A 15,356-nucleotide genomic window follows, 5' to 3' on the forward strand; every position below is an offset into this window, starting at 1 on the left:
GACAGGAGGGGAACCACAGATTTTAGTCTTGGGCACTAAGGTGGTCAGGCATGGAACAGAATGTGGATGAACTGTCATCCTGCGGGAAAAAGGAAACTCATCATTAAACTTTCAGGTTTTCCTGGCCTCTTTCAATATCATCAATCTCTTGGGCACTGCTTTACATGTTCTCAGTCTTACCTCAATTCCAGATAAAAGTGCCGGAAAGGGTTCTGCACAGACTTCAGCCTCCCTCAGTCTGATATTATTGCCGAAAACTCAGCCTGTCTGCTGGTGCCAAGTAGAAATGTGGAGACAGTGTTTGGGGAAACTTAGAAAAGAATAGCTTTATTGTTTTCTAGGCAAAGGGGACCACAGCAGGCTAATGCTCTAAAGACTGTGCCCTCCTTTGGGAGAGAGAATAAGAAGGGATTCTATGGTTTTGGACTAGAAATAGATCCAAGGTAAAGATTGGGGTAGATACAAGGCTTCCATTCTTCTTCAAAGTTGGTGTCTAGTGGCCTCAGGACTGTTCTGGTGGTCCTCTTTATTTGTTGGGGGTTAGTTCTGCAGAAGAACTCAAAGATATTGTTATGTATGTTTCTTGAGGAAGAACCAGGACCTGCCCCAAGGCTGCACTGTCGTTTCTTCACTGCTCCTCCCTGGTCTCTGCATCCCCTCCCTTCCTTGATTGCCCTTTGAAACTCAGGGAAGGTCCTGGAGGCTGAAGCTTATTCCTTACAAGAAATGGGGAACACAGGCTTGTGCCCAGGAGCCCCACAGGGCCCTGCTCAGTTTCACCTAGGGTGTCAGATCAGCCCTTATATTTGCACCATCTGGAAATACAAAAAGGTAACTCGCTATAGGGCAACTCTCAGTTGATGGGAGAAAATATTCTTCCTTTAATTTCTCAGGTGGATGATTCTGAAAAGAGTTATTCTATAGGGCTCTTCAGAAAACCTTGAGGGATTTACATTACCCCGGAGGTGCCAGTGTTACCAAACCCAAGTTCACATGCCTGATGCACAGTAAGACCACACAAATCAAAATGTCTGAGTTGGAGTAAATAACTGTTTATTGACGTGCCAAGCAAGGAGAACAGGTGGCTAGCTCATGCTCAAAAACCCTGAATTCCCTTATGGTTTTTTGGGGAAAAGTTTTTATAGGCAGACTATGAAGTGAAGGCTTCAGAGTGGGTGAATTTCTTCTGACTGGTTGAAGAACGGTGCTCCAGGAGTCTTGGGCTCAGTCAGCCTCAAGTTACCATCCTCCACCCAGGTGGGGGCTGGGTTCCCACAGAACTCAGATACTGTTATGTCCCTTCCTGGGGGAGGAATAGGAGCCCTGTCCCATTGCTGCACTATTGTTTGAGTGCTCCTCATTGGTCTCTGCATTCCCTCCCTTCCTTGATCAGCAACTGTTTGAATCTGCTCTTTGGAAGGGAATCTAGGCAGCTGAATAAAGCCTATTTCCTCCAAATAAGAAACAGGAGATGCAGCAAGGACTTGTACCTGGGAGGGCCCCGCAGGGTCTTACTCTGTTTCAAAAGGACTTCTTCCAAGTTCATTCTCCTGGTAGACAGCCTCTAACATGCCCCCAGTGGTCTCCACCTCCTGGAATTCTCATCTTGGATCACTCCTGCTGTAGGGGAAAATGTCCCAATAAAATGTAGAAAGGAGAGACCCCAGCCATGATGACTAAGCAAAGTCTAGCCAACTGCCCCAACCAGTCCTCCCCCATGCATCTGCTTCCGCATCTACTACCTTGTCTGACGTCACTCCAGTCCAACTAGTCAAGCTTGGACCCGGAAGACGTAGCCCATAAAAGCCTTGTGAAACCCTTCTTCCGGGCTCAGACTCTGGAGAGCAATCTCCTCTGAGCCCCCCGGCATAATAAAACCGAGTTCTCCAACTCTCCGAGTGCTCGCTTGGTTTCTCGCCGGGTAAAAGAGCTGATCCACTGTAGCCGCAAAGCTGCCGGAGCTGGTACACTACAGCCACGGGGCTGTCGCCAGAGCTGATACGCTGCAGCGCAGGGCTGCTGGGTATCTGCCATAACACTGCCTGAATGTGGACTAGACTCAGTGACTCACTTCTCCCAAACCAAATATGGAGCTGAGGTGATGGGACATTGCTTCCAAGACTGGGTTAGTTCACTTCCAAGGACACAAAAGACTGTGGCTTCTGTTTTGGGCACGGACCTAGGTTGGGTAGTATTCCACAAACATTTATGTCTAACTGGAGCTTTAGCATGTGACCTTATATGGAAAAAATGATCTTGGTAGATGTAATTAGTGAATATGAAGTTATACCGGATTAGGTGGGTACCACTCCAATGACTAAGCAGAAGGAAGTTGGGACATAGACACAAACACATGGGAGAACCTTGCATGATGAGTGATGACAGAGGCAGAGAGTCAAAAGAGAAAGCCACAAACCAAGGAATGCCCAGGGTTTCCAACAATCTGCAGAAGGAAGGGAGAGGTAAGGAAGGATTCCTCCTCAGAGCCTTTCAGGCAGCACAGCCCTAAAGAAAGTTTGATTTCAGATTTCTAACCTCCAGAACTATGACATCATAAATACCTGTCCTTTCAAGCCACTGTGTTTGAGGGACTTTGTTATGGCCGTCCTAGGAAACTAATACACACTTTCTCTCATTCTGTTGCCTGCTTTCTCTGAAGAAACCAACTGCCAAATTGTTATTTGCCCCAGATAAAGGCTAATGATGACTCTCGCCAATAGCCAGCAAGGTCCCAACATCACATAAGTGAGAAAATACTCACAAGTGAGATGTCAAACTTTTAATTGACTACAGCCCTGGCCAATGCAATGATTGAAGCATCACAAGAGATCCAGAACCAAAGATAGTCAGTGAAGCTGCACTCAGATTCCTGAGCCACAAAACCTACCAGTCTATGTTTGTTGTTTGAAGTTGCTAGGTTTTGAGGTAATTTGTTTTCAAGCAAGAGGTAACAAATGTAATGCCATGAAAGACAGCAGGAACTCTTAGTGACCCTAGGTCAAAGAAGAGAGCAACGTGTCTCTCCAGTCTTAGTGGAGAGACTCTTGTTAGGACTCCCTCGGACATCAAAGCCGTTCTCACTCCTGGGGTAGCTGTGGGGACGCACGTGACTGTGTGTTCTAACACTTGGGAAAAAAACAACTGCAACGCTGGACCAAAGCCAAAATATTTTTGTATTATGTCTGCTGACCGAGTAACTCCTTTCTGATCCCAAGAATGTTAAGAAAACCCATCAGTTAGAATATCACTTGATTAATGATAAGCGATAATGCCACTTATCCTAGACAAGCATTCTGAGCCTCAATTGACTTCTTTCAGATTCCTTTTTGCAATAGCTCAAGATTTGAAGGCACTGTTTTATTCATTTATTCATTTGATAAATAATAATCAAATAATTGCTTCGTTAGACACATTGAAATGCAATAGCAAATAAGAGAGGAAAATTCTCTGTCTCATAGTTTGCATTTTAGTGTAGAAGATAGACAATAAACATATATGTGTGTGTGGTATAGAGTCGGGCAGAAATGACAGCTATAAAGAACAGTAAAAACAATGACTAACAGAGACTACTGTTGCCAAAACTCAGCCTTTGTCCTCTGGTGCTGAGTATAAAAGCAGAGACAGTTTTGGGTGAAGGAGAAAAAGACAATTTTATTGCTTTTGCAAAGGGGGTCACAGCAGGCTAATGCTCTAAAGACTGTGCCCCCTTGGGAGAGCTTAGGAGGTGGTTTTATAGTTTGGGGAGTGGAAAATAGGGCTATACATAAGGATCAGGGTAGGGGCAAGCTAGCATTGTCTTTCAAATCAGGTGTTTAGTGGCCCCAGGACTGGTTCTGGTGGTCCTCCTTCTTCCTGGAATAAAGAATGCTTCATCTTCCACTAGTTTGGGGGTTTTAGTTCTGCAGAAAGGCTCAAAGATAATGTTATGTATGTTCCTTGAAGAGGATCCAGGACCTGCCCCAAGGCTGCGCTATTGTCTCCTGACTGCTCCTCCCTGATCTCTGCATCCCCTCCTTTCCCTGATTAGCATCTGCCCTTTGGAACTCAGGGAAGGTCATGGAGGCTGAAATTTATTTTCTAAAAACAAGAAATGGAGGACAAAGAAAGACTTGTGTGTCCAGGAGCCCCACAGGGCACAGCTCGTTTATACTATGAGGTAAAAAAACAGAAACAAAAAAAAGCAAAAAACAATTGTTGCAGAAACCGCAAAAACCGTGACAACGGATGGAGACAAACAGCACTCGGAGATATGGAAAAGCAAGGTTTATTCAGCACCGGTGCGGGCTCAGAGGAGTCACCTCCAGAGTCTGAGCACCAGGTCTTTGTTCTCAGTAACTTTTATACACTACAAGGTCTTGATTTTCCCATGTAAGCATCCCAGACCTCCCCCATCCCCAAGCAGACAGTGTTCCTCCCTAAGAAACTGAGCAAGTAAGGTTACAGAAGCAGAACTGATAAGCAATGCTGGGTACTTGATTAGCAGGGCTGCTGGCTTGGACAGAGAGCACACAGTTGTTACATTATTACAAGAAGGGTGGCATAGTGATGAGCACAGCTGAAAAGGCTTGCAGCTGCCTTCTTAGCCAAGGGGGGGGGGGGTTGTTCTTTAGTTAAAACTCCATTTCACAATGAGTAACAGAGGCTACTCTGAGAGAGATACTCTGTGAGAACCACATCTGAGATGAGACTGGAATGAAATGATAAGGGGGACAAATCACATGGGTTTCCAGGAAAATAATTCATTAGGTAGAAAAGACAACGGAAGCAGAAATGCAGAAGCAGAATTCATGAGATGCTTGATAAACAGCAAAGGAGCCAAAGTAACTGCTGAGTTAGAGAAAGAGTAGAAAGATAAAAATGTATAGAGGTAATGGCCAAAGAAAACATTTCATTGAACTTTATAGGGTGTAATGAGAACTCCGAATTTTATTCTAAGTTTGGTGGAAAGCTATTGTAAGGTTTTAAAATGGAAGATGATGTGGTCAAACTTACAGTTCAAAAGACTCCCAGTGGCTACAAGAAATTAGTTTCTGGGGAAGCAGAAACTGGCTGTCAAGGCTAAGTGGGACCAGGAAAAGGGAGCTCAGAGGCTGTTATTCTGTTTAGGTGAGAAAACTGGTTATTGGGACTGCAGATATAGTAAGAAATTGTTGAAGTCTTGTGTATTTTGATGGTTGAGCTAGCAGGATCTGCTGATAGAGTGGTTGTGTTAGAAGGTTTGTGTCTAAGCAGTCAGGGTTTATGGTAATGCCACTGATAGAGGCTGGGAGTAGAAACCAAGGCCTTGTTTTTAGAGTTGCTCCATTAAATAGAGCTCTTGGATATCTATGAGGAGATGTGAAACAGGTCACTGTTTGTATGAGGCTAGAGTTCATTGAAAAGGTTGTAGCTGGAAGTACCTTTTGGAGGCCAAGGAAACTGGAGGCCAATTCTTTGTCACTAAATGCCCAAACAAGTCGATTATTCCACTTGGTGTCTAAGCAGAGTAAGCTGCAGACTAAGTAGGTGACTTAACAACCCATGAACAGGAAGCTGAATTGAAGGTAGCAGGAGCTTATGAGGAATGAAAAGATTTTAGGAAGCTATTATGCTGTTGTAAAGGCTTTCATGTTTCTTTTCCCAGAATGAACTCTATTCCACAGTAACAAGAATATTTGAAAATGAGTGCTCAACTACTGAAGCTAATGTTGCTGGAATTATGGAGTTTCAGATAATGGGAGAAGTGGAAAACGACGTTCTTCTCAAAAGGAAGCTGAAGATTAGTTTACAAACAATTGATAAGTGCGCTTCCCTGTAGACAAAATCATAGAGAAGGCTAATATGTTAGAAAAACTTGAGCTGTGAGATATGAGTGAAAGGGAGGAGTCAAGAGGATTGCAAGGTTTGGGACCTGAACAACTGGAAGAATGGTCTTGCCTGAGATGGGAGGCAGTGGGGATAAGGCATTTGGAGAAAGGACATTTTGTGTCTCAGATGGATATTTGACATCTGAATGGATATAAGCAGGAGGCAATTGGACATATGCTGTTGGATTTGGGGAGAGAGGTCTGGGCTGAAGATAAAAATCTGGAAAAATCATCAAGTGGATGGTATTCAAAACCTTGCGACTGAGATACGGCTAACAGGGTTTTTGTTTTGGCGTTACTCAACATTAAGAGGTCAAGAACAAGGGTAGTCTGTGAACTCACCTGCTTTTTTTGGGGGGAGGGGAGGTTTGGTTTGTTTTTGGCCATGCCCGTGCAGTGTGAATGTTCCTGGGCCAGGGATGGAACCTTGCCACAGCAGCAATCTGAGCCGCTGCAGTGACAACATCGGATCTTTAACCTGCTGTACCGACAAGAGAACTCCTAGCCTGCAAGTTTAGAATCTAAGAGTAGCAGATTCAGGAGTATATGGTGCCCTGGAAGACAAAGAAGGTTTATGATGGGGAAGGGGAGAAGAACTGTGCCAGATGCTGTTGATAAGACATAGAAGATGAGAATCCGCCATGAGCTTTAGCAACAGAGAGACTACAGGTGTCCTTGCAAAGAGTAGTTTTGGTGAAATCATGAGGCCAAAGTTTGATCATGTATTTGAGGAGTAATGGAAGGAGAGGTATAGGAAATAGTAAATATAGTCCAATTTATGGATAAATTTAAATATAGACCAGAGCCTTGGAGGAGCTACTGGTGGAGAAAGTGGGGTCAAGATAATTTTTTTTGGTATTTGCTTTTTTGTTTGAAGATCCAGGAAATAACAAAAAGAAAAGAGAGAGAGGGAAGCGTTGCTAGAGCAAATGCTTTAAGTAGGTGAGAGGAGACAGGACCTAGTGTGAATGTTGTAGGGGAGCAAAACTTGCCACCTCAAAATGTGTCTCTTTGGTAGGAGGATTTATTTTGGGTTTTTTGTTTGTTTGTTTGTTTTGTCTTTGTCTTCTTTAGGGCTGCACTCACAGCATATGAAGGTTCCCAGGCTAGGGGTCTAATTGGAGCTGTAGCCACCGACCTATACCACAGCCACAGCAATGCCAGATCCAAGCTGCATCTGCAAACTACACCACAGTTCACAGCAACACCAGATCCTTAACCCACTGACCGAGGCCGGGGATCAAACCCTCAACCTTATGGTTCCTAGTTGGATTCCTTTCTGCTACGCCAAGACGGGAACTCCAGGAGGGTTTATTTTGGCTGATTGTTTTTAAGAAACAAGATTCAGGAAGTCTTTCTTTTTGTCCACTTCTTTGCTGCCTAAAAAAATTAAATAAAGGACTTGTTCCCAGAATAGAGCTGTCATCAAAGACTGTGGACCAGGTGTGCTGGGGGAACTGGGGGCAGAGCCTAGAGATGAGTCTGCTCTGTGTCCCATTTGTCTCTGTATGGGCTACAAACATCTTTTTAGCAAACATTTGCTTTTCCATATCATGTGTATTGCCTTCTATACTTTGAAGTTCCAGATCATGACCCCTAACGTCCTCTTTTGTCTTTAGCTAATTAAGGTGAGGGCTTCTGCCATTTTGGGCATCCAAATCAGTTGTCTCCTATGCTTACATGTTATTAAACTTTTACTTGATTTTCTCCTGTTCAGCTGTGTCATGTCAATTTAATTTCTAAACCATCCAGAAGAATGTCCCACGAGGGAAAGGAAAAGTTCTTCCTCCCTGACGTGTTGGAGGGATCAGCTTCCATCTGAGCACCTGGGGCAACAGACAAGCAGGCTGAGTGTGCAACAGTTGCTGGTGAGTGAGTAGAGGTGGTAGAGGGTTTCTTCATGATGCTTCAGTTTTCAGGGAAGAAGGTAAGAAGCAATGTCATCAGTGGAGAATGGGGATGGATAAGGAGGTGATAGGAGAAGTGAAGAGAGGAAGAGATGTGAAATAGATGGCCAGAAGAATGAAAGAGCGAATAGAGAAATATAGTATGATGTGGGGGAAACTGAGAGCACGCTGGAAGTTTGTGATCGTGAATTTGAAGTTAGACCAGTTAGTCTGGTTGTGGATTTTTCTCCAAACATGTTCGGCTGCATAGTATAGGAAAAGAATAGGTGGAGATTTGGATTTTATCAGGGTTTTGATAAAAGCAAATGTCACAGTGATGAAGCAAGAGAGAAGCATAGGAGTCAAGGGTATGCAAGATTATTGACTGTGGTTTTTATTTAACCTGGATACAGCTATGCCAAAGAAGTACTGATTCATGAATCAGTGTCAAATAAGAGAGTTTTGTTTTTTTGTTGCTTCATCCATGGTATGTGGAATTTTCCAGGCCAGGGGTTAAGCCTGTCCCACAGCTGTAACCACAGCCACAGCAGTGACAATGCTAGATTCTTTACCCACTGAACCACCAGGTAACTCCACGGGAGATCTTATAGTTGCGTTTAACTGGCCTCTGTCTTCAACACCACCTTGAGAGTTGTATAATAAAAACTGTGTTAGGACAAATTATAGCATTTTGGTTATGAAAATTAAGAACAACAAATATCTATTGAGTATATCTCTATATTGGAATCCATTTCACAACTACAGTGTAGAAGCTGATTCAGAAGTGTCCTAAAACCATTAAATATATTATGTATCATGAAATATATTCAAGCATGAGGATAGGATCATCATCTAAACCGTGTCTTTAGCCTGTGTTTGTGTAGCATGTAGGAAAATGGAAAACAAGGTTTTATATACACTAACATGGAATGGAGGTACTGTGGTAAAGTCCAGAATTATAGAAATTAAGGCATAAACATTCATGAAGGTAATATTGTTCATTCTTTTCTTCCCAAAGTAATGCCTTCTTTTTCATTTCACATACATTACTATGTTTGCTTATTTTTATCTTCCCTCTTTATTCAATAGATCTTTACTGAGAATGTGCCATAAATAACATACTTTCTTATGAACTGTGCAAGTTGTAAAAATGAATCAGTCATGGTCCCTAACCCACAGAGCTTACGGTCTAGTGTTGAAATCAGATTTATTCACACATCTTAAAAACACAGAGAGAAAGTAGAGGTACGAAGAGGTTAAAAAAATAGGAAGAAGGCATCGGAAAATAACATGGCAGTTTCTTCAGAGACAAAACCTGAGCTATGACCATTAAGCCCAGAGCAATGAGCAGTTATGTTCTCACAAAAACTTACACACCCACATACATACCCATATAGTAGCTGTATTAACAGTAGCCAAAAACCGTAAACGACTTAAGTGCCCCTCAGTGGATGAATGGTGAAACAAACTGGTGCATCCATACTGTAGATTATTAGCAGTAATAAAAAATAAGAATGAACTACTGTGTATGTGATACGCACAACATGGATTGATCTCAAGGGAATCATCCTGAGGGAAGAAGCCAGCCTCCAGCGTTTACATACTGTATGATTGCATTTGTATACATTCTTGGACTAACAAATTACATAGATGGAGAACAGATTAATGGTTGCTGGGGCTTAGAGCCTGGAGACAGGGGGGTAGGGAAGAAGCCAGGTATGGGTAGCATGAGGATCAGACTACTTTGCATCTTGACTGTGATAGGGGCACACAGATCCACACATGCAATAAAATTACATGGAAACACACACACACAATTGCATGTTTTAAAAACATAAAATCTTGGAGTTCCTGCTGTGGCACAGCATACACGAATCTGATTAGGAACCATGAGGTTGCAGGTTTGACCACTGGCCTCGCTCAGCGGGTTAAGGATCCGGTGTTGCTGTGAGCTGTGGTGTAGGTTGCTGATATGGCTCGGATTCTGCGTTGGGGTGGCTGTGGTGTAGGCCAGCAGCTGTAGCTCCTCTTGGACCCCTAGCCTGGGAATTTCCATATGCTGCAGGTGCGGCCTTAAAAAAGCAAAAAAATAAAATAAAATAAAATTTCAAAAGGTTAATAGATTGCCTCCCTGTCAAGTTTCTCACTGTGATGATGTACTGTAGCTAAGCAAAATGTCATCATTGCCAGAAACTGAAGATACACAGGATGTCTCGATGTATTACATTTTGCATCTCTATGTGAGTATAATTATCTGAAAATTTTGTTCAAAAAGTTGTTTTTAAGTGGTAAGGAATCTCAGAAAAAAGACATCATCTCTGCTTGAGGGAGTCAAGGAGAGCTTTGTGGAGGTGGCATCATTTGAACTAGACTATAGAGCTTGATATAATCCAGTTACTATATGGTTTAAAAATTGAAATGAAAAATTAGAATAACAGAGAATGACTTGACAATATGTTTTGGAATGATGCCAGTAAAACTTCTTTTGTAGAATCAGAATTAAACAACAAATCAGTCCATTCTATTGATCTAATCATCACTTCATTTCAGAAATATTTATGATGGCCAGCAAACACATGAAAAAATGCTCAACATCGTCGATTATAAGAGAAATGCAAATCAAAACTACCATGAGATACCACTTCACACCAGTCAGAATGGCCATCATTAATAAATCCACAAATAACAAGTGCTGGAGGCGCTGTGGAGAAAAGGGAACCCTCCTGCACTGTTGGTGGGAATGTAAACTGGTACAGCCACTATGGAGAACAGTTTGGAGATACCTTAGAAATCTATACATAGAACTTCCATATGACCCCACAATCCCACTCTTGGGCATATATCCGGACAAAACTCTACTTAAAAGAGACACATGCACCCGCATGTTCATTGCAGCACTATTCGCAATAGCCAGGACATGGAAACAATCCAAATGTCCATCAACAGATGATTGGATTAAGAAGATGTGATGTATATATACACAATGGAATACTACTCAGCCATAAAAAAGGATGACATCATGCCATTTGCAGCAACATGGATGGAACTAGAGAATCTCAACCTGAGTGAAATGAGCCAGAAAGACAAAGACAAATACCATATGATATCACTTATAACTGGAATCTAATATCCAGCACAAATGAACATCTCCTCAGAAAAGAAAATCATAGACTTGGAGAAAAGACTTGTGGCTGCCTGATGGGAGGAGGAGGGAGTGGGAGGGATCGGGGCTTGGGCTTATCAGACACAACTTAGAATAGATTTACAAGGAGATCCTGCTGAATAGCATTGAGAATTTGTCTAGATACTCATGTTGCAACAGAACAAAGGGTGGGGAAAAAAATGTAATTGTAATGTATACATGTAAGGATAACTTGATCCCTTTGCTGTATAGTGGGAAAATAAAAAAAGAAAAAAAAAGAAATATTTTGAAATCTATTATTAGCAATTGTATAAAACAAGACTGTAGTTACAGCAACAGTTACAACAGCACTATTTCTTTAGCACCTACTATGTTCTAAGAGTTTTGCTAAGTACTTTCACCTGTTGTCTTGTTTTAACCTCTGCAACAGTCATTGGAGGTAAATGTTATTATTCCTGTTTTATAAGAGTGTATATCGAGGCTTAGAGTATTTAACTAACTAGCTTAAATCACACAGTGTAAAATCTGGGATTACCTCTTAAAATCAGTGTATAAATAATAACAAAGCTATATTTTATGCATAATACAAAAATAAAAGAGTAGTTCAACAAGATTTAGTAAAAGACCATTTAATACAGAGCACTTTATTAGATATTATGGAAAGAGTGATAAAAGATACAGCTAAAGAACTGCCTGCCCTCTTGCACAATTAATATTATTTTAGTCATTACTTCGTAATTTTTCCCACTGAAATAATAAAAACAGACATGTCCAAGAATTCACAAACCCTTCATATGTTATCTTTCAAAGGAAGTTGTCATTTTGAAAATATGACACTATGTTAACTCTTTCCCTGTGCACATAAAGTTTGAACTATCACTCGTATTTTCATTGTGGCCTAACCTCTATTTCTCAAATATTTTGTAAAAGAAAATATCAAAAACATTTTTCTGAGAAATATGCCATTGTGAAATTAAATTTCTAAAATGTCTTCTTAATTTAAATCTCTTCACGTTTGCAGAAGAAATTCCTCCTATCACATGTTAAAAATTTTAATTTGAAAACTCACCTCCAGAAACCTGGAAAATGCTAACCATGATGTCAGTTTTCATGGATTCATTTTTAAGTGCCTTCACAAACATGAATTGTATTCTTTTGGTTTTACAAGGCTCTAGTACAGAGTGTCTACTACAGTTTTCATTGTTACTTGAAGGGCAGGCTCCCTGTATCTACCTATAGCCTGTGGGTGCCACCTAGAGGCCAAACTTCAAAACACACTCAAACAAGGGGAATCAATTTTTAATAGGACAAAGAGAGAATAATAAAGTTTGAAATGTAATTAAAATTCATCATTTTCCTCATTTTTTTCAAAAGAATCCATTCAATGGAATATGCTTATGCAAAATATTTAACATTTTCAATTCATGTCAGATTTCATATCATGTTTTAACCAAATGCATGTTTTATCATATGCCAATGTTATTTAGGTTGATAAAAGTAAATTTTTTTATGCTAATGTTTATTTCAAAGCAGTTATGGTAAAATATGGAACGTGTAAGAGTAGCTACATACAATGAGGAAAGAGTAATGGAAAGATTCAGTGAAATCTCACCACTAACATGCCCATAAGCCATGGCACCAATTGTCACTTCACAGTGGCCTAGATCATTTGAATGTTGTATATCTAACAGCTCAGCAGTAATTTATCAAAACTGAAATTATGAAGGTGATTGATGTTAGGCTTTTTCTCTTCAATTTTATAGTCAGGCAGTAAGCGATTTGCTCCCATGCTAGATGTAGCAGGGAGGCAGCTTTCAGGATAAATTCCCTATGAGATCTTCCCATCTGAGCCCAAAGGAGTCTAAGAGGCCTGTGGTCCAAGCATGGACTGGAAATGCGGGTGGGAGGTGGGGAGATAGGAGGAATCTGCAGTCATCTCAGAATAGAGGTCTGACCCCTAGCTTCATTTGCACAACTGTAACTACATACTAACATCTGGACCTTATTCCCCTTCAAGGCTTTGCTGTTTGGAAAATCTTTAAATACAAATATACAGGCACTGGTGATAATCTCCTTTTATTCAGTAGTCTGTCCTGATTCTGTTTTTATGTCCTCCCATTCAACCTTGCAAAAATCTTATATGAGGTATTCTAATTGTTCTTAAGTGAGCTTTCATTATACCCTCAGATTTTAAAAGAATTTGCAATAAATTAATTGGTGATGTTTTCCCAACCTTCCCCTTCCTCATGGATTATCATATTATAATGTCAAATAAATGGATGATTTATTTATTTGTATTACTACATGTTGACATTCTCAGTAGTGCAATGTTAAATAATATTTGCTTTAATTAGTGCAAGTACATCATATTGAGTTTGTATAATTATTGTAGGTCACAAGAAAACAGAATCTTCTGCATATTTATCTCTGTAGTTGTTTTCTGGAAATGAAAATAAAGCTACATCTTGATTTCTCTGTATTTCCTTAACTTGGTTCCCATACTTTCTCCATCACGAAGTATTTGGTATTCTGCTTTCTGTCTTCTTGACCTGTCATAGTGATTGCAATCTTTTTCCTCATTCCATTAAGAAAAAAACACCTCGTACTTTTCTGTAGGTAAAAACATTGTTCTTTCCTTTTCATATTTCCTTTTACTCTTTGTCCTGCATCTTGAAAATGGAAATTTACTGAGGATCTGGGGAAATGAAGGACGGGATCACTTCAAATTGTATATATGCATGAGAAATTTGTGTCAACAAGCCAAAGTTTGATGACAGATAACTTCTAGAAAACAAGTTGGAACAGAATCCATCTGGCAGAAGCAGGATGCTGTATGGGGCAGAGCTAGGAAGGAAATACTCATCTAGCAGACAGTTTAGTTCAATCGGTCAGGCCCAGGTGATCTGCATGGCTTCTTCTGCAATTCACTATATCTAAGAATGGCCTATACACAAAAAAATGTGTTCCTTTCTACTAGGTTTTTCTTTCTTAGACACCAGTTTTGGAAGCGATCCAGTCTCGGAAGGCAGTCACTCTAGTATAAACACCGGGCTTATTGGGTAGCCCACATTCATCTCCCCAGCTCACTACTCCAGCAAGGTACCAGATATCTCTAGCATCTGGACTAACCAGTGGTCCTCCGGAGTCACCCTAAAGGAGAAGGGAGACATTAGTCATTGATAATTCAGTTCATTACAGAGAAATGTGCTATTTTTCTAACTTGAGTTCTGTGAAAGGGGTGGTTTTCAAAAATCCTTAATGTGCTCACATGCAGAAGTGATGCCTTTTATCTATGCCAGTAATTCACATAAAGGAGGAGCTCCCCTACCTGGAAAACTGGTTCAGTACACTGAGATTAAAGCCTCCATCCTTGGCAGAACAGCTCTTACCTGATATATCTGATGACGGCCTATACTCTTCATCAGTGTGGCGCAGCTCCCAAAGAAGGGTGAAGGGTCTCATACTGATAAAGAGCATGGACATTGGAGTCTCACGTCTGGCCCTTCCAAGTTGGCTTTGACCTTTAATGTATTTGTTTGTAATGCTCCTAATAATATCTACCTCCACTGACAATTTTGAAGATTATGTTAAGACAGTGTATGTAATGTGCTTAGCATAGAGCCTGGCACAAAACAGAGCTCAGTAAATATGTATATAAAACCACAAGTTCCAATTGTTTACGCCTTTTGAATGCCAGAGGGCTTTTCTTGATACAGGTCATAAAGGCAAGGTGCTGACTCATCTTCCTGAAAAACCTGTGGCCTCTAAAGTGACCATTAAGTGTTCAGCCTCTATGAAACTCTTAATTAATATATTTTCTTATTAACTCATGTAATTATGACAACAAAATGTGGAGTTAGGTTTCATTTTCTTTATTTTAGCAATAACAGAAATTAAGCAATTTACCTGATATCTCATGCTAGTCAGTATCTGGGATGATCTAACTCAGAAGTCTCTGCTTTTTTTTCCCCTTTACATTATACTAACTTCCTTGTGAATATTCTTTTGTCCACATAAAATATATAAATATATATATATTTGCTTTTTAGGGCCGCACCCGTGGCATATGGAGGTTCCCAGGCTACGGGTCCAATTGGAGCTACAGCTACCGGCCTACACCACAGAAACAGCAACGCAGGATCCAAGCCACGTCTGCGACCTATATCACAGCTCATGGCAATGCAGGATCCTTAACCCACTGAGTGAGGCCAGGGATCGAACCCTCAACTTCATGGTTCCTAGTTGGATTTGTTTCTGCTGCGCCACGGTGGGAACTCCTGTCCACATAAAAATATTACCTAATTCTAATAATAACTCAATTAGAAATAATATGTTTGTAATTTTTAAATCAGTTAACCTATAGGTATATACTTACACTCTCATATGTGATAAATGATGTAAAAAGGGTGTAAACATATGAGCCCTTCCCTCAAGGGGTATACAGTCTGTTTATAGAAATAGTACGTACTATGTGAAGCTATG

General features: G+C 40.7%; 1 protein-coding gene and 1 long non-coding RNA gene across 2 annotated transcripts in view; one reads left to right on the forward strand and one right to left on the reverse strand.

Annotated features, from left to right (window-relative positions):
• The window catches only part of LOC146400834 (uncharacterized), a 421,507-nt gene extending 408,156 nt beyond the window's left edge, over positions 1-13,351 (forward strand). Inside the window, exons 3-4 of the long non-coding RNA XR_014812627.1 lie at positions 7,564-7,714; positions 10,283-13,351. This is a non-coding gene — a long non-coding RNA (uncharacterized LOC146400834). The remainder of the gene's footprint in view (positions 1-7,563; positions 7,715-10,282) is intronic.
• LOC100623351 (transmembrane protease serine 11E) overlaps positions 11,488-15,356 on the reverse strand; it is a 45,159-nt gene continuing 41,290 nt past the window's right edge. Inside the window, exon 10 of the mRNA XM_013978755.3 lies at positions 11,488-14,024. Within this exon, the coding sequence (XP_013834209.1) occupies positions 13,863-14,024 (162 nt within the window). The 3' untranslated portion in view covers positions 11,488-13,862. The remainder of the gene's footprint in view (positions 14,025-15,356) is intronic.

Source organism: Sus scrofa, chromosome 8, assembly GCF_054392235.1.
Source record: "Sus scrofa isolate SSC_HxYL_T2T_F1_AM1 chromosome 8, Sscrofa_HxYL_maternal_Yorkshire_Landrace_v2.0, whole genome shotgun sequence".
Classification (NCBI taxonomy): Eukaryota; Metazoa; Chordata; class Mammalia; order Artiodactyla; family Suidae; genus Sus; species Sus scrofa.